Source organism: Dipodomys merriami, unplaced genomic scaffold (assembly GCF_024711535.1).
Source record: "Dipodomys merriami isolate MVZ:Mamm:240054 unplaced genomic scaffold, mDipMer1.0.p SCAF_10, whole genome shotgun sequence".
NCBI lineage: Eukaryota > Metazoa > Chordata > Mammalia > Rodentia > Heteromyidae > Dipodomys > Dipodomys merriami.
The window spans coordinates 15,656,772-15,681,368 of NW_027202271.1; the positions used below are offsets into that span (position 1 = coordinate 15,656,772).

The window sequence follows — 24,597 nt, forward strand, 5'->3', positions numbered from 1 at the left end:
TTAGCTCCATTGATGAGGTTGCGTCGGCCGCCGCCGCCGCCGCCGCCGCCGGGATTCCGGAGACGTCAATGGGCGCGCGCGTCACGGTCCCCGCCTGCCGGCTCTCCGGGGGAGGCGCGCCGGGGCCCGGAGGCCGCGCGGGCGGGCGGCGGCGCCGGGGGCGGGGGGCGCGGGCGCGGCCGGAACCGCGGGGCGGGGGGCTGCCCGGCGTGGGCAGGGGGGGCGGGAGCGCGGGCCGCGCGGGGCGGCCGCAGGAGCGCGCGGCGGCGGCGGCGCCAGCCCGGGACCCTCGTGGCGCCCCGGCCCCGGCCCGGGCCATGGGCTCCCCGGGGCTGCTGAGCTGCAGCCCGCCGCCGGGCTGCGCGCGATCCGGGCCAGAGGAGCCCACCGGGCCAGGTGAGGCGGGACGTGGGCAGGTCCAGGGAGGGGGGCGAGGCGGTGCCCGGGTGTGTGTGGGGGGGCGGAGGGGGAGATCAGGAGCCCCTCTTGGAGTCGCGATCGCTCGGGGAGCCGGGGGTGGGGATTGAGACTCGATCCCCAGCCGGGATCCCCTGGCTGCGATCAGCTCCGGGGGCGACGGCCAGCTCTCTCTCACCCCAGCCCGCCAAGGGTGGGGTTTGGCCCTTGAGGGGCGCTGGATGTGGCCAGGCCAGAGAAATTCCTTCCATTTCCCCGCCGGCTGCGGGAACGGGTTCCAGGAGCTCCAGAGCCCGGCTGCCAGCAGACCTAGTCCGCAGGGACCCGCCTGGCGCGGGGCAGCCCTTCGTGGACCAGGGGAGCATCCAAGCCTGGACAGGCTGCGTGGAGCCCGCTCTGCTGGGATGCTACTCAGATCTTGTCTCCAAGACGGTGGTTAACACTTCGTGTGTGTGTGTGTGTGTGTGTGTGTGTGTGTGTGTGTGTGTGTGTGTGTGTGTGTGTGTGTGTGTGTGTGTGTGTGTGTGTGGTGGGCAGGATGCAGTTCCTTGGCTTGGGGGCAAACCCATTTTGCACCTTAGCATCTGATAGGAGTCCCGGCAGGGGGGAGATGCTGCACACTGAGGTGGCTTAGGTGAAGTTTTGGTTCAAGTTGGGTCAAGTACTAGGGAAACCGCAAGCTAACCTCGGTAGGCAGATTCCCAATAGATGGACCCAAAGATTGCTGAGGGACTAGGGCTGGGTCTTGTCTGCTGACTGTGATCTGTCTGGAGGTAACTCCAAGCCTGATCCTAAACCCTTTACAAATGGACTTTAGCTTAGTGATTTGGATGAAGACATAAAAATGAAGCCTGTAATCCTGTCTACTCGGGAGGCTGAGCTCTGAGGATGGAAGTTCAAAGCCAGCCCTGGGAGCTCAGTCCAAAGCCAGCAGGCAAGTCTGTGAGATTCTTTTCTTTTCTTTTCTTTTTCCAGTCCTGGGGCTTGAACTCAGGGCCTGGGCACTGTTCCTGAGCTTCTTTTGCTCAAGGGTAGCACTCTACCACTTGAGCCACAGTGCCACTGCCAGCCTTTTCTGTTATATAGTACTGAGGAATGGAACCCAGGGCTTTATGCATGCTAGGCAAGCACTCTTACCTCCAAGCCACATTCCCAGCCTGTGAGATTCTTATCTCCAGTTTACAAGCAAAAAGTCAGAGAAGTAGAGGTGTGGCTCAGATGGTCAGAGTGCCCAGCCTAGAGTGAAAAAGGCAAGGGACAGCACTTGGGCCCTGAGTTTAAGTCCAGTCCTGGCATGAAAGAAAAAGAGGAAGGAAGGAAGGAAGGAAGGAAGGAAGGAAGGAAGGAGGGAGGGAGGGAGGGAGGGAAGGAAGGAAGGAGATGAAGAAAGGAAGGAAGGAGATGAAGAAGAGGAAGGAAAGAGAAAGAGAGAAGCAAAAAGCCAGCCGACTTGACTCTGAAATGCCCCCAGAGTTGTGGGGAATGATAGTACAGTAGGATAAAATCAAGGTTGCAGATGATAGTGTGGGAACAGAAGAAACCCACTTTAAATAAATGTGATGGATGAGAAATATTGGAGCTTATGCTTGAGGTATGACTATCACCTCAGAGTTCAGGTACTAGGCCTGGCTCAAAAGCCTTTACCAACCTAGGCCCTCAGATTCTATTGGCTCTCCAGCAGACCTCCCTGTGACTGCTCTGTGCAATCAAGCCTACCCCACTACACCACTCCATGGAGGGGCAGGAGGGTTGGCTGGCCTAGGACTCCCTGGTTGGGCACCTAGTTTCTAATCCCAGCATTGCCAAAATTTTCTACTTGTGTGAGTGGCCACCTTCTTATCATCATATGATCAAGCTTTATGATATACCCATTTCTGGCAGTTGGAGGGCATTGGCCAAAATAGAGCTGTACCCAAGGGGCCACCAGATCTGCAGAAAGTCTGTCATCCATGTCTTGTTGCAAGGGGAGTTACCACTTATATGTTTCACAGAAAGGACTAGACAGAGATTTCTGCTGGGTTCACGCAGGGGGCTCCTCACCTTTGGAGCCAAGGTTGTGACTCAAGACCAGAACTTCTGTCAGATTTGCTCTAAAATGGAAGAGGGACATCTCCTTAGGGCAATGTTCTCAATAAACTCAGTCTTCTTCTTCTAGTTGTAGTGCAGGTGTGGGGGTGGGTGGGGGGTGGTGCCCCTCCCGTCCCTCATTCTCTTCCACTTTCTAGTGTTGAGCTGAATTTGAGACGGAAGGCTGCAGTGCTGAGACAGACAGACGACAGACAACATCCTTGCTTTCTAGTTAGGCAGATAGAGATAAGCTTTAAAAAGAACCGCAGTTCTATGCTATTTATGTGGGGATGGGATGGAGGCTCTTTGAGGAGGTGAGATCGGAAACCTAATGGGTAGAGAGGGAGCCAGACAGAGGGACTGGGACAGGGACTTCCCCAGCAGAGGGAGTAGCCAAGGCCATAGGTAGGAAAGAAAGGGCCTTGTGACTGATCACTGCAATGAAGGGGAGAAGAGGTGAGGAGGGAAAGGAAGTAAAGCCAGGTTCTGAAGAGTTGGCTTAATGCTCCATCCCTTTTCTTGGGTGGCTTTCTCCTCTGATCTTCCTTAGACCCTGCGTCAGCCCAGGGTTTAGTCTCTGCACAGTGCTGATTGGAATCGATGTTGCTTATCTCCTTGTACCTGGGGCCCCAGGATCTTAGTTTGCCCAGTCCTGGGTCTTGTGCTGTTTGTGACCCACTGCCTAGCTCACAGTATATTCTCAAGAGATGCTGGCAGTGTGACTGTTAGGAGGGAATTTTGATTTAGGACAGGAAACGAGATCAGATACCTGTTCCATCGTGCAGTGACTCATCATCTAGGTGCTAACTGGGTGGCAGGCTCTGGCCCTGTTCTTGGCCACAGGCAGGGAAGATCTGGATGGGCTTGACAATGAGAGGCGGTGTTTGGCCCTCCCTGCCTGAAAGGGAGGTTGGAAGACCTCCAGGCCTGTTTCTGGAGGATGGGAGGGTGGCGGTCACACTGGGAAGCAGGTGGTACATAGGCAGTGACGGGTGTTGTCTCCATTTGCTTTCTGTTTGGGGTTGGAAGTGCTCCAGCTGTCTCAGCCACCTGCCCCTCCCTCCCTCTTCTGCTGAGGCCTTCACTTCCTGCACATTACCTCCACAGCCTCCCTAACCCCCAAGCCCATGGATGGGCTTGTAGAGCCTGGGTATCACATGCCAGAGGAACTTCACTTAACCAGGGGACCTGGGGCAGAGGTCAGGGGCCAGAGGAAGCCTGTGACCTGCCCTTGAGGTCTTCCTCCTCCCTGCTCTTTCCACTACCCACCACAGAAACTTTGACTTCTCTTTTCCCACACCTCATCTCAACCTGAAGCCCAGTCTAATAGTAGTCAGGGCCACACTGTGGCTGGTCCTGTTCACACACTGGGCCAGGAGAGGGGATACCACTGAATGAGGTGGGAGAAGGGAGGGCAGGTGGGGGTCAGGGTGCCCTGGCTTAAGGGATCTTTGGAGAGGCAGGTTTGGGGGGGAAGAGCTAAAGAGGTGGGGTACATAGTTGGCTTCTACTCTGAAAGGAGAGGCCAGGTACCTAGAGTGGTAAAGAAACCAGGGTCTGTGGTTAGCTCTCTCTGTGTGTGTGTGTGTGTGTGTGTGTGTGTGTGTGTGTGTGTGTGTGTGTGTGTGTGTGTGTACCTAGAGTGGTAAAGAAACCAGGGTCTGTGGTTAGCTCTCTGTGTGTGTGTGTGTGTGTGTGTGTGTGTGTGTGTGTGTGTGTGTGTGTGTGTGTGTGTGTGTGTGTGTGTGTGTGTGTGTGGTGTATGCCAGTCCTGGGGCTTGAACTCAGGGCTTGGATGTTGTCCTGAGGTTTGTTGCTCAAGGCTAGTGCTCTAACATTTGAGCCACCGCTCTACTTCCAGATCTTTTGGTGCTTACTTGGAGATAAGAGTTTTATGGACTTCCCTGCCTCGGCTGGCTTTGAACTGTGATCCTCATATCTCAGGCTCCTGAGTAGCTAGGGTTACAGGCATGAGCCATTGCACCTGCCTGAATATGTCTCATCTAGCTCTGTTCCAAGTCTTTACACACATTAGCTCATTTTTAAGCCTGATGATAACCCAGCAGGTGCTAGTTTTTGAGATGTCAGTTATAGATTGTCATTTTTTGCAGATAAGAAACTAGAGGCAGGAAGGGATTATGTAATCTACCAGGAATAAGTGCTAGAGCTAGTATTTGAACCTAGATAGTCTAGAACTCCCCCCACCCCTTCCCCTTATCAGATTTTTTTTCATTGTGAAAATACTGTACAGAGGGGTTACAATTACAGAGGCAAGATAATGAGTACATTTCTTATTAAGCATTGTAGCCTCCTCCTTTGTTTCACCTTCCCATCCTCCCCCTGCCCTCGAATCCTCCCCGCCCCCTCCCCCCCCCCCCACCAAAGTTGTAAAGTTCATTTTCTACATAACGGCTTGTACATCTCATTGTTGCAATGGGTCCACCTGTATCCCTATTTAAAGGATTTGTTTTTCCCCTTCCCCTCCACAAGTTATACTGACATCAAATACAGTGAAAGCAGGGGTATACTGTGGGGGAGGGACATACAAAGCAACAAAGAAATAATCTTATAAATGTGTTAGAAACAATCGCATGAAAGAAAAAAAACATTTGAATACATCTCTTAGGGTTCATTTCCCTAACATCACCTTATCTGACCTTTTCTGCTTGACTCATACATATACTAGATATTGCAAATAAGGGAAACCATGGGACCTATGTTTCTTTGGGCCTGGCTTACTTCACTTAATATAATTTTTTCCAGGCCTTTCCATTTCCTAACAAATGGGGCAATGTCATTCTTTCTGATGGAGGCATAGAATTCCATTGTGTATCCCTTATCAGATTTCTTTAGCTCCAAACTCCAGGTCTTCCTCTTTTCGAACAGGGTTCCTGAGGGTCTCTCTTGTTCAGCTTAGAAGGCTGGCTTTGCCCTCTGGGAGACTCTGAAACATTGGGGGCTGAATTAGAGCCTGGTAGGGCTGGGTGATTCTGCTCCTGTTCATATTAGCTGCCTTTTCTCTGCTGATCAAATGCCCTGTGTGCCTACAGGACTGGGTAGGAGTCAAATGCTGACATGCTTCTCTGTGCTGAGATGCCCAGGTGCTACCCAAGGCTCCTGGCCACCTTGCATTCTCCTCTCTGGGGGCATGGACTCCCAGGGAAGACCTGAAACTGGCTTTTCCTCTTCTGGCCTGGTACGTTTCCTATTGCCACTCCTGTTTTCTGGTTGCGCTGTCTCCAGGACATGTCCCTGATGGCTGATTTCTTGTCATTCACACCAACTCTCTCTCCACAGGCCATGGAGGACGGAGGCCAGCCCCTGCCCCTCTCTGGTATCCTGGCTCCTTCTGCTGGGCCCTGAAGTTGGAAGCGGTGGTGTGAATGTTGATCAAGGCTTGTTGGTTCATCTAAAGTGGTAAGTTCCTGCTGCTGTCCTATATGCACTCTTGGGCTTGTAAGCAGGTGGGGGCAGAGGAGGGTGTGGAGCTGGGGGAAGTGGATGTGGTTTGGGGGACCAGGGGGGAAGCCCTGCAGAGGTGGCAGGCAAAGTTCTCAGGAGGTCCTCAGCGTGGGAAGACCCGACTTCTAAAGGGGTGCGGAGGTGGGGACGGGGAAGCCTTATTTCCTTAAGGGGTTAGGCTGGTGGTGTTGGGCCCTGGTGTCATGGGTAGTGCCAGAGGGGGCTAGGAAACTGAAGGGGGTGTGGGAGGGAGGTATCTTAGGGTTGGTAATATGATAGGGGCATGGAGACATGGGGCAAGGGGATTGTTTCTAGGTTGGAACCTGCACCAAGAGAGTGTACCCTTGTCTGTAGTTCCTGAGGAGTCTCTAGTGTGGAGAAGTGGCCTCTGGAATGGGAGGTAGGACCAGGCTCTGCACTATTCATTCAGAATCTTTTTTTAAATTTTTTGGTGCTGGTACTGTAACTTGAACTCAGGATCTCGTACTCTCACTTAGCTTTTCTTCTTCTTTTTCTTCTTCTTCTTCTTCTTCTTCTTCTTCTTCTTCTTCTTCTTCTTCTTCTTCTTCTTCTTCTTCTTCTTCTTCTTCTTCTTCCTCCTCCTCCTCCTCCTCCTCCTCCTCCTCCTCCTCCTCCTCCTCCTCCTCCTCCTCCTCCTCCTCCTCCTCCTCCTCCTCCTCCTTCTTCTTCCTTCACTCTGCCACTTCTTCACTCTGACTTTCTTGGGTGTCTAACTGGAGATAAGAGTCTTAACAGACTTTTCTGCTCAAGCTGCCTTCAAGCCTTTATCCTCAGATTTCAGCCTCCTGAATTTTTTTCTTTTTTTTTTTTTTTTTGCCAGTCCTGGGGCTTGAACTCAGGGCTTGGGCACTGTCCCTGAGCCTTTTTTTTTTTTGCTCAAGGCTAGCACTCTACCACTTGAGCTACAACACCACTTCTGGCTTTTTCTGTGATGAATTGGAGATAAGAGTCTCACAGACTTTCCTGCCCAGTTTGGCCTTGAACTGTGATCCTCAGGTCTCAGCCTCCTGAGTAGCGAGGATCACAGGTCCGAGCCACAGGCACTTGGCTTCATTCAGGATCTTTGAGAAGAAAATCCCAACATGTGGTCAGGGTTGGAGGGGCCTTAGCCAGCTATCTTTCCTCTTTCCTTAAGGAGAAAGCCAGGTACAGAGGGAAAAATGACTTGTGAAGATTCTACCACAGGCAGCATAGAGCCAAGTCTAGGTTCCTGTCTGTTGTATGTTCTTGGCAAACCCAGAGGCCAGTTGATAATGTGGGGTGGGGGTAGGTAAGGGGAGGGCAGGGAGGAGATACTTTGCCTGGTCTAGGGAGCTTCCAGAAAGGCTACAAGATGATCTGTGGATGAGTGGAGAGGATATTCACCAGGCCTTTCCTTGAGTTATTTAGATGGGCCTAAGGTTACCATGCTTGAAGGAACTGGACTTGAATTTCCACACCTTGGACAGGGGCTCTGGGATTCCTTCTTTCTATTTCTGGGACAGAGAGCCATCTCTCAGCCACAGCCCTCCAGGCTTATGAGATCCCAGCTGAAGTAGGATAGCTCGGTGTCTCCCCAACTACCCCACCCCACCCCCAGCTTCCCACTCCCAATCCTGTTACTGTATGTGGAGCTGGTGTGTAGAGTGCAATGTCCCAGGTTGGGGAGAGGTTGAGGTTTCCAGGGAAGGGAAGCCCTGGGAAGCGGGTCCTCTGGGAGCTAAGCTGAGCATGCATCTGGCTTTCTGTTGGCCACAGGCTCCATGCAACTAACCTTGGGCTGGGGACAGGGGAGAGGAATTACTGTAAGTGGAAGAGGCAGGTGTCCCTGGTCAGCCGGAGATCTGGACTTGGGAAGCACGTGAGTCAAGCTGACAGCAGTGGCCAGGTGTCTGTCTCTCTCTCACACTCGGCCCCCACTCCTACCCATGGCTCTGGCTTGGCTTTCCAAGCACCCAGCCTTGCCTCTGAGTACACAGCAGCAGAATTCCTCATGTTTACCCCGTTGTCTGAGTGATGGTTACAACGGGGTGGAACTCCCATGCTGTACTTATTGCCAAGGCCACCCTGAGGGGCTGCCAGCCGGGGCCCCCGTGAGTGCTAGAGCTGCTGGTCTTGTGACGTGGGCACCTGTCTGCCAGGTCCGGGCATGAGCCCAGGGTCACGCTCATTCCGTCCGGGGCTCCCGTCAGCTGACTATTTTGGGCTCTTGCTGACCTGGGCCAAAGTCAGGCTCCAGCCAAGAGAGCCCCGAGGGCAGCTCCCCCTGTCCCCGGAGGCCAGCTCTGGTTTCTGCTATATAAACAGAGAAGGACATGCTGGCTTGGAGGCAGTTCCACATCCAGAGCCTGCTCAGCCTGCTCCGACAGGCTGACTGGGCAGTCACGTCTCCCTTCTGGGCTCCTTGAGGCTGCAGAAGTGTCCTACCAACCCTGGATTCTCTCTTTGTTGAGGAAAATCCGAAGGAGGAGAGCTGGTGAGTCTTGTGAATGGGGACACTGAGGCACTGAGGTTGGGCTGTTTGGATTTTTTTTCTCTTTGTGACCAGTGTGTCAAATCCTTTGGCTTTGAGTAAAGGGGTCAAAGAAGGAAGCAGAGTGGTTAATGACCCTGAGGAGTAGTGTAACTTGGTTGGAGTTGAGTGATAGATTGAGTGATGGCTTTGGGAACATTCTGGAATTGAGAATGGAGAAGTGTGGAGACAGACAGGTGACAGTTCCCTTCTTCCTCAGGGACTGCCCACAGTGTCTTAGTCCCTTTGATCCACCTGGCTCAGAAGAGGTTCTGGTTTGCTCAAGGAGGAGGGGCACTGTGTCCATGGAATATCTCATGATTGCTCTTAGAAGATATCTCAAGCCCCCATAGCTGGCTGAGTCTGAGTGTCTAGGTCAGGGGCTTGGCTCCCACTATCCCTCAGTCTTTAGCTTCTCCTTGCCTGGTGCCTTCCCAGCTGTTTTTGGTGCGTAAGAGACAGGGCTGGCCGCAATCATGCTGCTTAGGATGTAGGCCAGGGACTTTGGGCAGGGCGGAATGAGCAGCAGCCTCTTCTGTGGGAGGCTCTGGGCTCTCCTCCTTCTCGGCTCTTAAAAAAAAAAGTTTCCCTTTTCAGAACGTGAGCCTCTAAACGAATCCAGAACTTACACTAAAAATACTTTAACAATAGGAAAGTGCATCAGGCTTTCCGGCTGGGACTTGTTATCAGAGGTGTTTTTTTTTTTTTAATTTTGGAATTTGAAGTTTTGCCCAAGGCTGGGTGGAGATCTTGAGCAGGGAATTTAGGGAGTGGGAACATTTTGCAAGATGGTGGGGGATTCTCTAAAGGTGTGTGTCTGGGGGGAAGATGGGGGTGGAGGGTGAAAGCTGACTAGGAGCTGAACAGACTGAGGGGCACCAAGGAAGCTGTAAGGAGGGTGCTAATGAGGAACAGGGCAACCTTTCCCAGAGGAACTCTGTGATCTTGTCTGTGCTTTCCAGCTCTGCCTGACTGTTCTTGAAATCTGACCTTATTCTTTTACATTGCATGTTAATTTCTTCTGGTCTGCCAAGGTAGTTAGGGATGGAAGAATGACTGGACTAGAGTTAGCTTCTGTGTCTCTTAGTCTGACTTCCTGAACTAACCAGCTTTCTCCAGAGTATGATTTGAGCACTTGCTGCATACAGAGTGGAATTTTCCCATGCTAGGAAGAGCCCCATCCCTAGGCATGCTTGTATTTTCTCTCACTCAGCCTTGGAAGGGGGAGAAGAGGGGATGAGGTTACTGTTTAGCTCTTGGAGAGGGAGAGATGCTAGCTCCCTAGTTTGGCCGTGTGTGTGTGTATGTGTGTGTGTGTGTGTGTGTGTGTGTGTGTGTGTGTGTGTGTGTGTGTGTGTGTGTGTCCCCACCTGTCCCCTGTTTGCCTCAGTATTCTGCTTCAGTCCCCTGGAAACCAGGCCTTGGACCATACTCCATTTCAGTGTTAGTTTCTTCTTCCCTTAGTGAGCTGAATCTTGTGCCCAGCAGGATTTATGATGTTGTCTGCCTTGGGCAGATGGAGAAACTGTCTTAGAAGAGCTCAGGTGCTGGCCATATAACAAGCAAGCTTGCTGGCTGTTGGTACAAGATGCCTCTGATACCTTTTCCATCTTTGGTCCATGCTGAAGACTGGCGATAGGGAAGTGCTTAACCGGCCTCATTTGTGACCTATTTCTGAGGAAACATGTCTGTTTCAGGGTCTGGATGAGGGCCAGGAGATAAGAGTCAGAGGTCTGGGCTCCTGACCCCTAGTTCCCAGAGCTGTCATGGGAAGCCCCTGGGACAGCAGGTAGTACTTCCTTGCCCACAGAACAAATCCCCCGCCCGCTGCCAGGCCAGGAAGAGGAAGTGGCTGGGTCAGGCTTGGCAGGAGGCCCTGGGGCTGAGAAGGGGAAGCTCCCTGGGGGGAAGCAAGGCTGGTCCCTCTGCCTACCCCTCTGGGGAGAGCATGGAGGCTGTGGGTGGGGATGGGTTTGGTGAAAGTGGGACAGGTTCCTGCCCTCTGCTTAGTAGGGAGGGGCCTAGCCCAGTAAGCCTTGCCCACTACCTAGCAGTATAGGAGTGGTGACCCAACTGCATGTCTACCCTCTGTACTGGGGATGATGGCAAACATTGCTCTCAGCAAATTAGGGTTGAGGAGGCACAGAAGATCTTCCTGCAAAGGGACAGTGGGGTTTTTGTTGGTTTGGTTTTTGATACTGGAGTTTGAACTCAGGGCCTTGAGCTTGCTTGCTAGGCTGGGTGCTCTACTGTTTGAGCCATGTCTCCAGGCCTGCTGGTGATTTTGGAGATGGAGTCTCACAGACATTCCTGCCACAGTTGGGTTTGAACTTTGATCCTCCAGATCTCAGCCTCTTGAGTAGCTAGGATAACAGGCATATGAGCCACTGGAGATTGGCAAGACTGCTTTTTTTTTTTTTTCAAATTTTTTATTGTGATTAAGTGGTTACATAATTTCCCAAATTTCACAGTATTGTGGGATAGGGAAGCTTAGTTAAAGTCACAAACACATTCTAACTTTCATAGGACAAATCATCATGGTCTATAACATTTATGAGTTCTATGAGTTTTGCCATACGGTTATTTCTTCCACATTGGGTAGTATGTAACATTTCTTTTGTTTTGCATAGCATCAGCTGTTCCCTCTTTCCCACTTGTTCCCTCCCTCTCATCGCTGCCATTGAGTTGCTTAGTTCATTTTGGTCAATGTCCAGTGCAGTTGATGGGTCCTATGTTTTTCCCTGATTCCCTCTAGTTCTGTGTCGTCCTCCTGTTTTTCCTCTGGTGTACACATGTATACCATACACGTCAGCAGCATGGGTTTATTTAGTAGTGATTCGACCAGATGAGTGGAAGTCCTTTGTTTCTTAAGTCCCAGGCAAGACTGCTTTTTCCCTCTTGTTCACACACTGGTGGGGGAGTAAGGGGTCATGTCTGAGCATAAGAGTCCCTGGGTCCCAAACACCCTGTATTGACAGCATAGGGACACCTTCCAAATTTCGGACTTTGCAGCCTCTCCGAACTCTAGCTGTGGTGAGTATTTGTTGATAGAACACACACAAAATCAGAAAGGGCATCTTTGATTTCCGAAACTTGAATACTTGAATGACTTTGAACTCAGTCAATTCCAGCTACGTTTGCATTCATTTAAATAAATATGACTCCCCTTAGACATGGCTGTTTGGAGAATAAGCTTTTTTTTTTTATGGGGAGGAAGAGGAGTATAACCTACATTCAGAAAAGTGCACACAGCATAGGAGTTTGATGACTTATGGTGACTTAAGTCATCATCATCCACCTCAAGAACTTGAATGCTTCCAGTCCCACCAAAAAGCCCTTGTAGGCACCTGCTATAAGCTGTTACACTTACAAGAATCAAACTCAAGGGGGCCAGCAGCCACTGCCTCTGGAGGTCAGAGTCAAGGTAGTAGGTGGATATGAAAATGGTTTAGAGGATGTAGAATGAACCTACCTCTGAGCTTCTGTTTCCTCTTGAGCCTTACATGGAAGAATGCATATGAGGTGCCTTGCTCCCAGGTCTGACCTTGATTGGTACCCCTTCTCCTCACCCCAGTGAGAAGTGTTTATGAAGAATTGGGCTGGTCCAGAAGGATAGTTTAGGAGACCAAGGCTTGGAGGATTGTCAGGAGCCAGTAGAGGGAATGAAGGGGGAAGGATTAACTCCAGGACTGTATTGAGGGTTGGGTGATAAAGTTGATTGGCCTAGGGCCTGGGGACTTACTGAGTGATGCTGGTTTTTGTCTCCAACATGACATCTTTTCCTGTCCTCCCTGTGTCTCTCCATAGTCTGGACTTATTTTCAGGTCCTCATCTCTAGTTTTAGATATTTTTCTAATTTAGATATTTTTCTATCATAACCTGTTCCTTTTCCCTCTATTTGAGCTGTTTATTTTGTTGTTGGTGGTGGTGGTGTGTTTTTTGGTGCTAGTCTTAGGGCTTGAACTCAGGGCCTGAGGACTGTTACCACTTCTCTACTTCCAGCTTGTTGGTTAATTGGAGATAAGAGTGTCTTGAACTTTCCTGCCCAGGCTGGTTTCAAACCAAGATCCTCAGATTTCAGCCTCCAAAGTAGGATTATAGGCATGAGCCACTGGTGCCAAGCTCTTTTTTTTTTTTTTTTCTGGTACTGGGTTTGAACTCAGGTCCTGGGTGTTTGTCCCTCAGTCTACCACTTGAGCCATACCTCCAATTCTGGTCATTTGATGTTTAATTGGACATAAGAGTCTCACAGACTTTTTAGCCCCAGCTGGCTTTAAACCAGGATCCCCACCTCTCAACCTCCTGAGTAGTTAGGCATGAGTCACCAGCCAAAAACAAAACAAAGCAAAAATATTGATGGCTTTTTCTACAAAAGGATTCCACAAAAACCCAAGCTAAATCTTGTGCAAAAACCCTAGAAGAGGGGCTGGAAGGTAGGTTAGTTGTAGAGTGCTTGCCTTGCATACATGATGCCCTAGGTTTGATTTCCCAGCACCACATAAGCAGAAAGAGCCAGAAATGGTGCTGTGGCTCAAGTGGCAGAGCACTAGCCTTGAGCTGAAGAACTGAGGGACAGCACCCAGGTCCAGAGTTCCAGCCCCACGACCACGACCACCACCACCAACAAAAGCCAGAAGTGGTGCTGTGGCTCAAGTGGTAGAGTGCCAACCTTGAGCAAAAGAAGTTCAGGGACAGCACTCAGGCCCTGAGTTCAAGCTCCAGGACTGACAAAAAAAGAAAGAAACAAACAAAAATCCCCAAAACAAACCTAGAAGAAGAGAGCCTTCAGCTGAAGTGGGGGTCCTGGATGGGTCCAGTTGTCCCTGGTCTACTTGCACTTCACCTTCATGCAGTGGCCTTAAGGGCTTTGAAAAATGGTTTTGGAGAACTGAGTGCTCTTAGACTCATCCACATGACACTGCATGCTCGCTGGGGGAGCCCTGGCAGGTTCTGACCAGATAACTAGATGAGAGCAGTATCATATGAAGGCTTTACCACTTGTGGTAGACAGTGAGGATTTGGAAAGTGGGGACATGATGGTTAAAAGTGTTTTTTTTTTCTTTGTCCTTCTTCTTTCCTTCCTTTTTTCTTAGTAGTGGGGATAGAAGACAAGGCTGCAAATACTAGAAAAGTACCCTACCTCTGAGCTATATCCCAGGCCCCAAAGGAAACTTTTTTTTTTGAAATGGGTTTTTCTATATGGTATATGCTGGCCTCAGACTCAGACTCCTCCTACTTTAATTTCCCAAGTGTTGGCATTAGAGGCCTGTGCTACCATACCATACCTGCCTCAAGGGAGCTTTCCTCAGTATTCAGTATGTGGGGTGTGTGTGTGTGTGTGTGTGTGTGTGTGTGTGTGTGTGTGTGTGTGTGTGTGTGTGTGTGTGTGTGTGTGTGTATTCAGTATGTGGGGTGTGTGTGTGTGTATTCAGTATGTGGGGTGTGTGTGTGTGTGTGTGTGTGTGTGTGTGTGTGTTGATAGGGTTTGAACTCAAGGCCTGAGCACTGACCCTAAGCTATTTTTTGCTCAAGGCTAGTGTTCTACCACTTCCAATTTTTTGGTGGTTAATTGGAAATAAGAGTCCCACAGACTTTCCTGCCCAGCCTGGCTCTGAACTGTGATCCTCAGATCACAGTCTCCTGAGTAGCTAGGATTACAGGCGTGAGCAACCAGCACCTGGCTTCCAGCTTGTCATTTTGATGAACATCATTGATGTTAATTTTGCTCAGGGACTTTTCTCGGCCGGTTTTTTAGTGGCTTATTGGAGACTCACAGACTTTCTTGCCCTGGCTGGCTTTGAACGGCATTCCTCAGATCTCAGCCTCCTAAGTAGCTAGGATTGCAGGCATGAGCCAGAGGCACCCAGATTAGTTTTCATCCTCTTTGAGTAGACAATGTTACAGGTGTGAGCCCCCTGCATCCAGCTTCATACGGGAGTCAGGGACCTGGGCCAGAAGTGTGTATGTGTGTGTGTGTGTGTGTGGGGGAGTGTTATTGGGTTCACCCACTCAGTCTGCTGCACTTAGGGATGGGAATTCAGGAAAAATGTTACATGTAGGCATCTGGACTTGAGATGGGGTGGCCAACAGGGGACACAGAGGTGATCAGCTTGGTCTGGAACAGATGATTTTTGATGATTTGTGGGATTTGGGGTGGAAGTGGGGGTTAGAGACAAGGTGTGGGTAGCTTGTAAAGGGAGGTGACAATGGAAGTGTCACCTGTAGTGCTCAGGGGCAGAAGGAAGTCCCATAAAGGAGTGACCAGATGAGGTGGGAGCTGGCCCAGTAGGAGCAGATGCTCCTTAAGTCATTGCCTTGCAGAGGAAAAGGGGAATGGGTGGGGGAGGGCCTCTCTCCTTACCAGTTAGCCCTTCTTCCTCCCTTACCTTGCCAGTTAGGTTCTCCAAGCATGGGGCAGGTGGAGGGGTGACAGCTGGACCAGAGAAGTCTGCTGGTACCTGCAGCCTGCCCTGTACCCTGATGCAACCCTGGCAGACCCTTCCCTGCTGTACCCAGCAGGTGGGTACTCCTCCATGATGGAAGAGGCCCAGAGTTTTGGTAAAAGTCCCTGGGCATGCAGTGTGGGTGGATTTGGGTTCTACCCCCATAAGGTGCCATCCTGTTGCTGTGTGACCTTGAGCAAGTGTCACTGTTTCTCCGAACCTGTTTATAAAATGAGGAAGAGTTGGCACAAAGTTGAAAAGATTTCTCAGGCCCCACACGGTTCAGAAAGCGGTAATTCCCCAACGACAGTGCATCCATCCTGTAAGGGGCTCAGGGCTAAGACTGTTGAGAAACCAAAATCAGCACGTGATGCAGAACCCACTGGCCCAGCGGTGAGCTGGCAAACCCCTGCCCTAGGGAAAGGGAGTTTGAAAGCCAGGTGCCTATTGCTCACCAAGGCTCTGGCTGATGTTCCCCGGATAAGGCAAGGCGTGACAAGAGCATATGCTGTGCCTAGGGCTTGGGTTGGGGTGCAGACTCCCCAAGGGCGTGCCCTGCCCCATCCCCTGGCCTGCCTTGGCTGCCAGCAGCAGCAGTAGCAGAGGGCGACACGCAAAAATCTTATGGATGAGCTGGGAGGGGGGTTCCGAGGAAGGGCAGAGCTGGGGGTAGGGGTGGGGCCCTAGGGACCGGCCAGAAGGTGAAGTGATCCAGGTCCGGGAAAGCCCTGTGGACGCGGCTCTGGAGCGCCCCCACTTTGGGCTCTGGCCTTCAAGGCCAGTTATTTCGGGTGTTGGGGGGGTCCCCCCTCTCCACATCGTGGGTCCCGCGTGGGGAGCCCTTAGTAGAGCTGCTATTTTTAGCCGGCGCTGCGGGGCGCGCGGGGAGACTATTTATAGATCAAACGCTCCGCGCTCCCTGCGTCAATGGAACCCCGCGTGCGTCACGCGCGCAGACATTCCAGGCCCCCCTCGCCCCGCCCCCTGCGCCCCGCCTCCTCGGGCTCTCCGTCCCCGCGCCTCCCCCCTGGCCGCCTCCCGCCGGAACCGCGCCGCCCCCCGCGCCCTTGTATGGCCAAAGCTCGCCGGGCCCGCGTGCGTCAGTGGCGCCCCCGCCCCTCCCCGTGCGTCACGGAGCCCTTAAGAGGAGGGTCCGGCTCGCCGGTGGAGCCCCAGTGGCAGAGGCTGCGAAAGTTGCATGGGTGCGTGAAAAGGAGTGTGCGAGGAGGAGGAGGAGGAAGGAGGATCGCCGCGGAGCGCACGCACGCGGGACCGTACTGCCACTCGGGTGCTGGTACCGGGTGGGAGAAACGGGAGCCTGCCGGGTAGGTGTCTTCTTTGGGAAAAGTGTGTGCATCTGCTTTTGCTTTTCTTTTCTTTTTTTTTTTTTTTCATGTGCGAAGGAGATGGATGTGCGCGCGGGAAGAAAGGACGTGGTAGGGTCGGCTTGCAGGAGGTGTGTGTGTGTATGTGTGTGTGTGCACGCGTGTGTGTGAAGCTCTGGTGTTGAAGATTGACGTGAGGATCCGTGTCAGGACGTGGAGTTGACGGTGTATGTGGGTCCCTGGGAGGGTTCAGAGTGAAGTTAGCTGCAAGGTGGAAGGCACGGGGAGTTGGGGTTGGCATCCAGAGTGAGCGCAGGCTCTGCCAACAACAGATGGCTAGCCTCGGTGCCCAAGTGCCTATGTACACCTTGCTGTGTGGATTTGGGTGCTGATGGGGTTGGGGGTGGGGGCTCAGTATACTGTGGGAGAATTAAACAGTTTCATCTCCCGCTCAGATCCATCCAACTCCCAACTAGGATTGGATTTCCACAAGGGTCTCCTTCCCAGGCTCCTCAAGCCTCTGTTGTTTTTGTAATGCTTTATGGACTGAAGGTTTATTTTTTTAGGGATTTCTCCCCCCCCCCCACCTTTCTGCCTGAACTGTGTGGGGGAGACCTGGCAACTCCTGAAGGAAATGGCTGGGTAGAGGCTGAACTGTGGAAAGTTGCTTTACTGTGTGCTACAGTAAGCTTTCTTAGGGTCAGGGTATCCAGAAGCACAGGGAGGGTTGTTTTACCTGTGGCTTGGATAGTGTGTGTGTGTGTGTGTGTGTGTGTGTGTGTGTGCATGTGTGTGTTCATGTAAACCCTCTTTCTTGGGAACTCTTCATGGAAGTTGCCCTGTTGGGAGTCTTCCTGCTACTGGGGTGTTCCTTGGGGGACCTGTCTACCATCCCAGCTGCCTCCCCCAGGCCTCTGTACCCCTCCCTCAATGGTCCCCAGGGTGCACCCTGAGGCTTGCTCAAGCCTAACAGGTGCAAATCACATTGTTACCAGGACCTGCCTGAAGCCGGATTCTCCCACTCCCTCTTTCAACCCCACCTCTTCCTCCTCCCTGAGGGAACTCCCCCTCCCCCCTATGTAGGTTCATATCTTCTGTAGCCTGTGTACCTGCATGAAGGGAGGGAGGAGGTGGGGAAGGGTTGATCCGGATGTAGGACGTCCAAGTGGAGAAACAGGATTTGAATAAAGCTGGAATGAATGCCCAGTACTGCGTGGCTGCCACCTTTCTTCCTCCACCCCCAACTCATTGCTGTCCAAGGCTGTCTGACTGCAGGAAGACAGGGCCCCTTACATCTCCTGAGAGGGCTTTGTGCCTCTAGGCAATGCCACTGGGCAGGTGGAGTCAGAGCTCCTATTCCAGGGGCTCTATTTGAACAAGTGAGTGTAATGCCCGGGGTGGGGCTGCCCTGTCCAGAGTCCCTGGGTTTGGGAAAACAGCTTTCTAGACTCTTGGCTAGAAGGTGATGACACCTTTTGGTCTTGGATCGCTGTCATTCTCTGTTCCAGCTTGCTGTCTTAGGTAGCTTGCCTGCTTGACTAGAGAGGCTAGAACTATGTAGACCCCAGACCTGGAGGGTAGGAGACAGAGACTGGATCCTGGAGCCTCCTCTAGGAGATTTTTTTTAACAGTCTGTGAATTTAAGGTCTCCCTCTGATACTCTATCTCTGTCCTTTCAGGGGCCTCAGAATTGGGTGTGTGTGAGCCCCACTGTCTGAGCCCCTCAGTGCTTCAGGGCACAGATGTTGAGTTAGAGGAGGAACCCAGGCAGGGGCAGGGGGCCTCCCTTGCACTCTCTAACAGGCTTCTCTGCCCAGCGTAATCACCATTATGTCTTCTGCTGGACTCTGAGAGTTCTCATAATAACCAGGGATGGCAGAGGAATTCCTCTTAGGGACTGCCCTTGGCCACCTTTCAGCATATGGCATTTAGAGGTCTGGAGCCATGTTACCCAATCCCCTGGGGAACTAGGGACACCAAGAAGGCCTGGGTTCCCTTCTGTTTTGTTTCTGGAAGCATCCTAGGCAGTACAGAGTGGGTGCTGCCCCAGATGGCAGGACTAGGGTACACGTGGGCTCTGCTACCTTTTGTTCAGCCTGCAGGGTGGGGGTAGGGACAGGGGACAAGTTCCAGATACTTCATTGCTACTTAGATCACTTCTTGGACAGCTGGGCCTTCACTTCCTAGTCCCTCTTCCATTTCCAGGATGTATGTCTCCCTGTATACTGTGGGGGGAGGTGAAGAAGGGGTATGTAGAAACTGGGGTGTGCCTGGGAATATTCCCAGGAAATGCTTGGTTGGAGAAACAAGGAATCTACTCCTGGGGGCTGGGCTGAGGCTCTGTAGTCTGCCTGCCTCTCCCATCCACCCCCTCTAGTCCCACCCATGCCTTCCCTGGTGGGGAGGGCAGGGCTGGAGGAACACAGCTTCCCCCTGTTCTAATGGAGAGATGCTGGCCCGCTGCCTTCCCTGGGTTCCCAGGCCCACTGGGGTGTGGCTGGCTTTCCGACTGAGCCCACTCAGACTGGGTCTCGGCCCATGGGCTCTGTGGCACATAAGACTGAGATAGAGTTTGGGCCCGAGGTTGGAATTCCTGAGTTAGGGGAGGGGGAAAGGGGCTGTGGCCGTGGTACCTCTGTCTTGTCTCTGAGCTTACTCTTGCCTGCCCCAGGCCTGTCCTTTGAGAGTAGGCCTCAGGCTTCGCTCATTGACTCCTCCCTACCTTCCTTTGGATCTCTTCCCTCTCTAGAGATGCCCTGTATCCAAGCCCAATATGGGACACCAGCCCCGAGTCCAGGACCACGTGACCATCTGGCCAGTGACTCCCTGACCCCTGAACTCAGCAAGCCCACCATGGACCTAGCCAGCCCTGAGGCAGCTCCCACTGCCCCCACTGCTCTGCCCAGCTTCAGCACCTTCATGGACGGCTACACTGGAGAGTTTGACACCTTCCTCTACCAGCTGCCAGGGACGGCCCAGCCATGCTCTTCCACCTCCTCTGCCTCCTCTACTTCCTCATCCTCCGCCACCTCGCCTGCCTCTGCTTCCTTCAAGTTGGAGGACTTCCAGGTGTACGGCTGCTACCCTGGCACCTTGAGTGGCCCACTCGATGAGACCCTGTCCTCCAGTGGCTCTGACTACTATGGAAGCCCCTGCTCAGCGCCGTCCCCATCCACACCCAGCTTCCAGCCGCCCCAGCTCTCTCCCTGGGATGGCTCATTTGGCCACTTCTCCCCTAACCAGACTTACGAAGGCCTGCGGGCATGGACAGAGCAGCTGCCCAAAGCTGCTGGGCCCCCACAGCCAGCCTTCTTTTCCTTCAGTCCTCCCACTGGTCCCAGTCCTAGCCTGGCCCAAAGTTCCCTGAAGTTGTTCCCATCCCAGGCTGCCCACCAGCTGGGAGAAGGAGAGAATTATTCCATGCCAGCTACTTTCTCAGGCTTGGCACCCACTTCCCCGCACCTCGACAGCTCAGGGTTGCTGGATGCACCCATGACTTCTGCCAAGGCCCGGAGCGGGGCTCCAGGTGGAAGTGAGGGCCGCTGTGCTGTATGTGGGGACAACGCTTCGTGCCAGCATTACGGGGTCCGCACCTGTGAGGGCTGCAAGGGCTTCTTCAAGGTATCAGGCTCCCTGGAGCACAGCATTGGGTTCTAAGTGGGGACAGTGTGGTCTGATCCTCCTTTGGGGGGAAGGGGATCTGTGGTAGTCTCTCCTAGATAGTCCTGTCATGCAGGAAGGAGAGAGGCCTGCCAGGTGGGCTACCTTCCAGGGACCCACAGACACAGGGGCTGGGACCTTTTGCTCATTAGAGCATACACAATCTTTTAGTCCCCAGAGAGCTGGAGGGAGGGTAGGATAGGGGTAGAGGGTGCAGGCTGCCGTGGTACCTAGGAGAGGGTATTCTAGTGGGCACTCTCTGGTTCTCGGTCCTGCTCCAAGGTCCTGGTGGGAAGGGGCCCCAGGCACTTGTGTTCCTGGCACAAGATGAAAGGATCCTGGCAGGGATTTGGTTCTTGAGGGCTGGGGGTGGATTTGGGAACAGGCTGTGTGTTTGTCCCCCATGCTGGGTGCCTGCTTTGCTTCTTGTCCCCACCCCCAACCGCTCAGTCCTCTCCAGGCTGCCCCCAGGAAAAGGGCAGATGTGGACAGACAGGTAGTTAAGAAATACAGGTGTCTGGACAGTTGGGGAGACCCTAGACCCCTAATCTTGGGTCCTGGCGGGGGTCTTGTTCCTGAGGTAGAAATTGCCCTTGGTGTCTTCAAGTGTTTTTTTTCTCCCTCCACCCTCCTATCTCTCCCTCCCCTGCTACCCAAATGTTAGAAAAATAGCTATGAACAGAGAGCACTTTTGTCTGCGTCCAAAGCAGGATCTGGACGGTCCCCTCCCCTGGGCTTCCCCCTCCCCACCCCACCCATCTGACAGCCTGTTCCGTGTACCCCCCCGCCCCCCCAGCGCACAGTGCAGAAAAGCGCCAAGTACATCTGCCTGGCGAACAAGGACTGCCCTGTGGACAAGAGGCGGCGGAACCGCTGCCAGTTCTGCCGCTTCCAGAAGTGCCTGGCTGTGGGCATGGTGAAAGAAGGTGGGTGGCAGGATGGGGCCCAGTGGGGCAGAAACAGCCCAATGGGGCGGGCAGGGTCCTCGGCCAGGGCATGTCTGCCCCTTGTTTCTATTCCCAACTTGGAGCCCTGGACCCAAGAGCTGGATGCACCTTCCACCTGCCAATACGTTGAAGGGAGGGAGGTTGTGGGGGGGGGGAGAACCCAGAGTGCCTGGGTTCTTGGCAGGTGTGGGATAGATAGCATGATTCACTTCAGATCCCTTCCTTCCTCACCCCTGCTTATTTCTCTGCAGTTGTGCGGACAGACAGCCTGAAAGGGCGGCGGGGCCGACTACCTTCCAAACCCAAACAGACCCTGGATACCTCCCCTGTCAATCTACTCACTTCCCTTGTCCGGGCACATCTGGACTCAGGACCCAGCACTGCCAAACTGGACTACTCCAAGGTGAGGGCCCTCCTCCCTACTAGGACCCTGCCCGACCCTGCCTCTGCTCCAGGAGGGTGCTGCAAGCATGCACAGTACCTTTGTGCATGGTAGGAAAGGTCACCACTCTGATCAGAATAAAGAGGGAGTCCCCTTTGAGTTGGTTGGAGAAATGCACCTTTAGCCACAGCCTTGGGCTTTGTGAGAATTGACAGGCAAGCCCATGATTCTGGTCCAGAGCCTAATTTGCACTCCGGGATCTGGCATCCAAGTGTAGCCCTGCCTGTGATGCTCACCTCTGGACCCCTACCAGTTCCAGGAGCTGGTGCTGCCCCGTTTTGGGAAGGAGGATGCTGGTGATGTGCAGCAGTTCTATGACCTGCTTTCAAGTTCCCTGGATGTTATCCGAAAGTGGGCAGAGAAGATCCCAGGCTTTACTGAGCTGTCCCCGGGTGATCAGGACCTGCTGCTGGAGTCAGCCTTCTTGGAGCTCTTCATACTCCGTCTGGCCTACCGGTGAGCTGCCAGCCATTCTCCCAGGCCCTTCCCTGCTGTCCCTACTTGTAATCTACCCTGAGCCCTGAACATTGTCTCCACCCCTCCCTGTAGGTCTAAGCCAGGGGAAGGGAAGCTTATCTTCTGCTCGGGCCTGGTGCTGCACCGGTTGCAGTGTGCCCGGGGCTTTGGCGACTGGATTGACAGTATCCTAGCCTTCTCGCGGTCCCTGCACAGCCTGGTTGTTGATGTCCCTGCCTTCTCTTGCCTCTCTGCTCTCGTCCTCATCACTGGTGAGTGCCTGGCACCAAGGAGTGGGCTGTCAGGACATAAAGAATGGTCTTTAGGCCAGATGCTGGTGGCTCACCCCTGTGATCTTAGCTACTCAGGAGGCTGAGGTCTGAGGATCAAGGTTCAAAGCCAGCCTGGGCAGGAAAGTCCAAGAGACTCATCTCCAATTAATCACTAAAAATGTCAGAAATGGACCTGTGGCTCAAACACTGGCCTTGTGCAAAAGAAGCTCAGGGACAGTGCCCAGGCCCTGAGTTCAAGCCTGACAACCTGCTCAGCACACACAAACACACACACACACACACACATACACACTTATTTTTGTATGCTGTACTGGGCATAGGGCCCTTGGCTTGCTTTTCCACTCACAGCTGGTGCTCTACTACTTCAGCCATACCTTTACTTCTGTCTTTTTACCAGTTAATTAGAGATCAGAATCTCTAATTTATCTGCCCAGGCTGGCTTTGAACTTCTATCATCTGATCTCAGCCTCCTTAGTAGCTAGAATGACAGGCATGAGGCACCAGCATGTCTAAGATATGATCATAGGTGCTGATATCTGGCCTGGAATTTTGGTTTGTTTAAAAAAAATCATCTTGATATGGCTGGGAAGGTGGCTCAGTCGTAGAGTGCTTGCCTTGCATGCATGAGGTACTGGGTTTGATTCCTCAGCACTACATAAGCAGAAAAGGCTGGAAGTGGCGCTGTGGCTCAAGTGGTAGAGTGCTAGCCTTGAGCTGAAGAGCTGAGGGACAGTGCCCAGGCCCAGAGTTCAGGCCCCACAACCGACAAAAAAAAAAAATCATCTTGACAGTTATGCGGCATGCAGAAAAGTGTACACATGATACATTTTCACAAACTGGACTTGTGTAACCAGCCCCTGGGTTATGCATAACAGCATGATATGTACCCCTCAGCCTGCCTTATGTTGCCTCCAATCACTCTTTGCTGGGGTGGGGGGCACCACTGACTTCCTCCAGTACAGACTGGACTTTATGGAGACATTTTCAGATCTCTTTGGTTATTTTGCAGAATTTCATGATCTGTCCTGCCCCTTTTATCACTTAAATTTTACAAAGGATCCATCTATATAGACTGAAATCAAAGAAGAGAGAGTGGGGAAGTCTGAGGGTAGCCCTCACCTGGAGGAAGTCCTAAGGCCCTTCTGCTGCACCCAAAGGCTTCTCAGAATACTTTGGACAAACCCCTGGCCTCCACCGCAAAGCCTGGCCTAGGTTTGATTTCATATTTGCCAGCTTGGACAAGTCATACAAATCCTCTGGGTCTTCTCCTTTGGCATATGAGGCTTAAAGTGGGTTTCTGTGTGCTGGGCATTGGTGGCTTACTCCTGCAATCTTAGTGACTCAGGAGACTGAGATCTGAAGATCACATTTATAAGCTAGCCCAGGCAGAAAAGTCTGTGAGACTTTTTTTTTTCTCTACTCAACAAAAAGTCAAAAATGGATTGTGGCTCAAGTGGTAGTGGTAGAACACTAACCTTGAGAGAGCATGAGGCCCTGAGTTCAAGCCCCACTACACACACACACACACACACACACACACACACACACACACACACACACACACACACACACACACACACACACACGCACGCACGCACGCACGCACGCACACACACACACACACACTGGGCTCCTTATGGCAATGGTACTTTTGCTAAGTGCCAGATGAACTGGAAAATGGCTGAAGGTCTAGAGGCCCGGACGCTGGGTCCCCTGGGTGTCTGTCTTCAGTTGAGAGGCTAATCCTACATCCTCCCCACAGATCGGCATGGGCTGCAGGAGCCAAGGCGGGTGGAGGAGCTACAGAACCGCATTGCCAGCTGCCTGAAGGAGCACATGGCAGCTGTGGCGGGTGAGCCCCAGCCGGCCAGCTGCTTGTCACGTCTGCTGGGCAAACTGCCTGAGCTGCGGACCCTGTGTACCCAGGGCCTGCAGCGCATCTTCTACCTCAAGCTGGAGGACTTGGTGCCCCCTCCACCAATTGTTGACAAGATCTTTATGGACACACTGCCCTTCTGACTCCAGCCCTGAACGTGTGTGCATACATATCTGTACACTCTTACACCACCCCACGTGCCTTGAGCCCACGGACCCCCAGAGCATCTCCTAGCCTGGATCTGAGCTGCCGACTGTCCTTCCTCCTCACCTACTTCAGGAGGTTGGCAGGGAGCTCAAGTTCTGTGGGAGGGGATGCATTCACAGGGGTGACCCCACAATTTGTCTTATCCCCTAGCCCAGCCCTGGCCTTCATTTTTTTTTGTAAGATAAATCATTTTTAACACATGCCACCCTGCTGTAAATAAGCCAAATGCTGCTGTAAATACAGGAAGGAAGAGGTTGAGGTCGGGGTTGGGAGGAAGGGATGGGGACCCTCCACCAGCCTTGGGCAAGCCTTTCCAGCCTCTTTCAACTCCCTCTCTTCCCAACCTCCTTCCACATGTACATAGACTGTCACTCGAGGAGGAAGACAAATGACAGATTCTGACATTTATATTTGTGTATTTTTCCTGAATTTATAGTATGTGACTTTTCTGATTAATATATTTAATATATTGAATAAAAAATAGACATGT

At 52.6% G+C, this 24,597-nt stretch overlaps 1 protein-coding gene across 3 annotated transcripts; it reads left to right on the forward strand.

Annotated features, from left to right (window-relative positions):
* The first annotated feature begins 328 nt into the window (after positions 1–328).
* Positions 329–24,597, forward strand: Nr4a1 (nuclear receptor subfamily 4 group A member 1). 3 transcript variants are annotated; one of them, XM_070041423.1, is made up of 8 exons: positions 329–396; positions 5,782–5,901; positions 18,976–19,847; positions 20,683–20,812; positions 21,085–21,236; positions 21,529–21,731; positions 21,825–22,003; positions 23,787–24,597. In XM_070041423.1, the coding sequence occupies exons 3-8, from the start codon at positions 18,978–18,980 to the stop codon at positions 24,041–24,043; spliced, it is 1,791 nt and encodes a 596-aa protein (XP_069897524.1). In that variant the 5' UTR covers positions 329–396; positions 5,782–5,901; positions 18,976–18,977; the 3' UTR covers positions 24,044–24,597. The 3 variants fall into 3 exon arrangements, with proteins under 3 accessions (XP_069897524.1, XP_069897532.1, XP_069897520.1); XM_070041431.1 differs by lacking the exons at positions 329–396; positions 5,782–5,901 and adding an exon at positions 8,270–8,422; XM_070041419.1 differs by lacking the exons at positions 329–396; positions 5,782–5,901 and adding an exon at positions 16,089–16,226.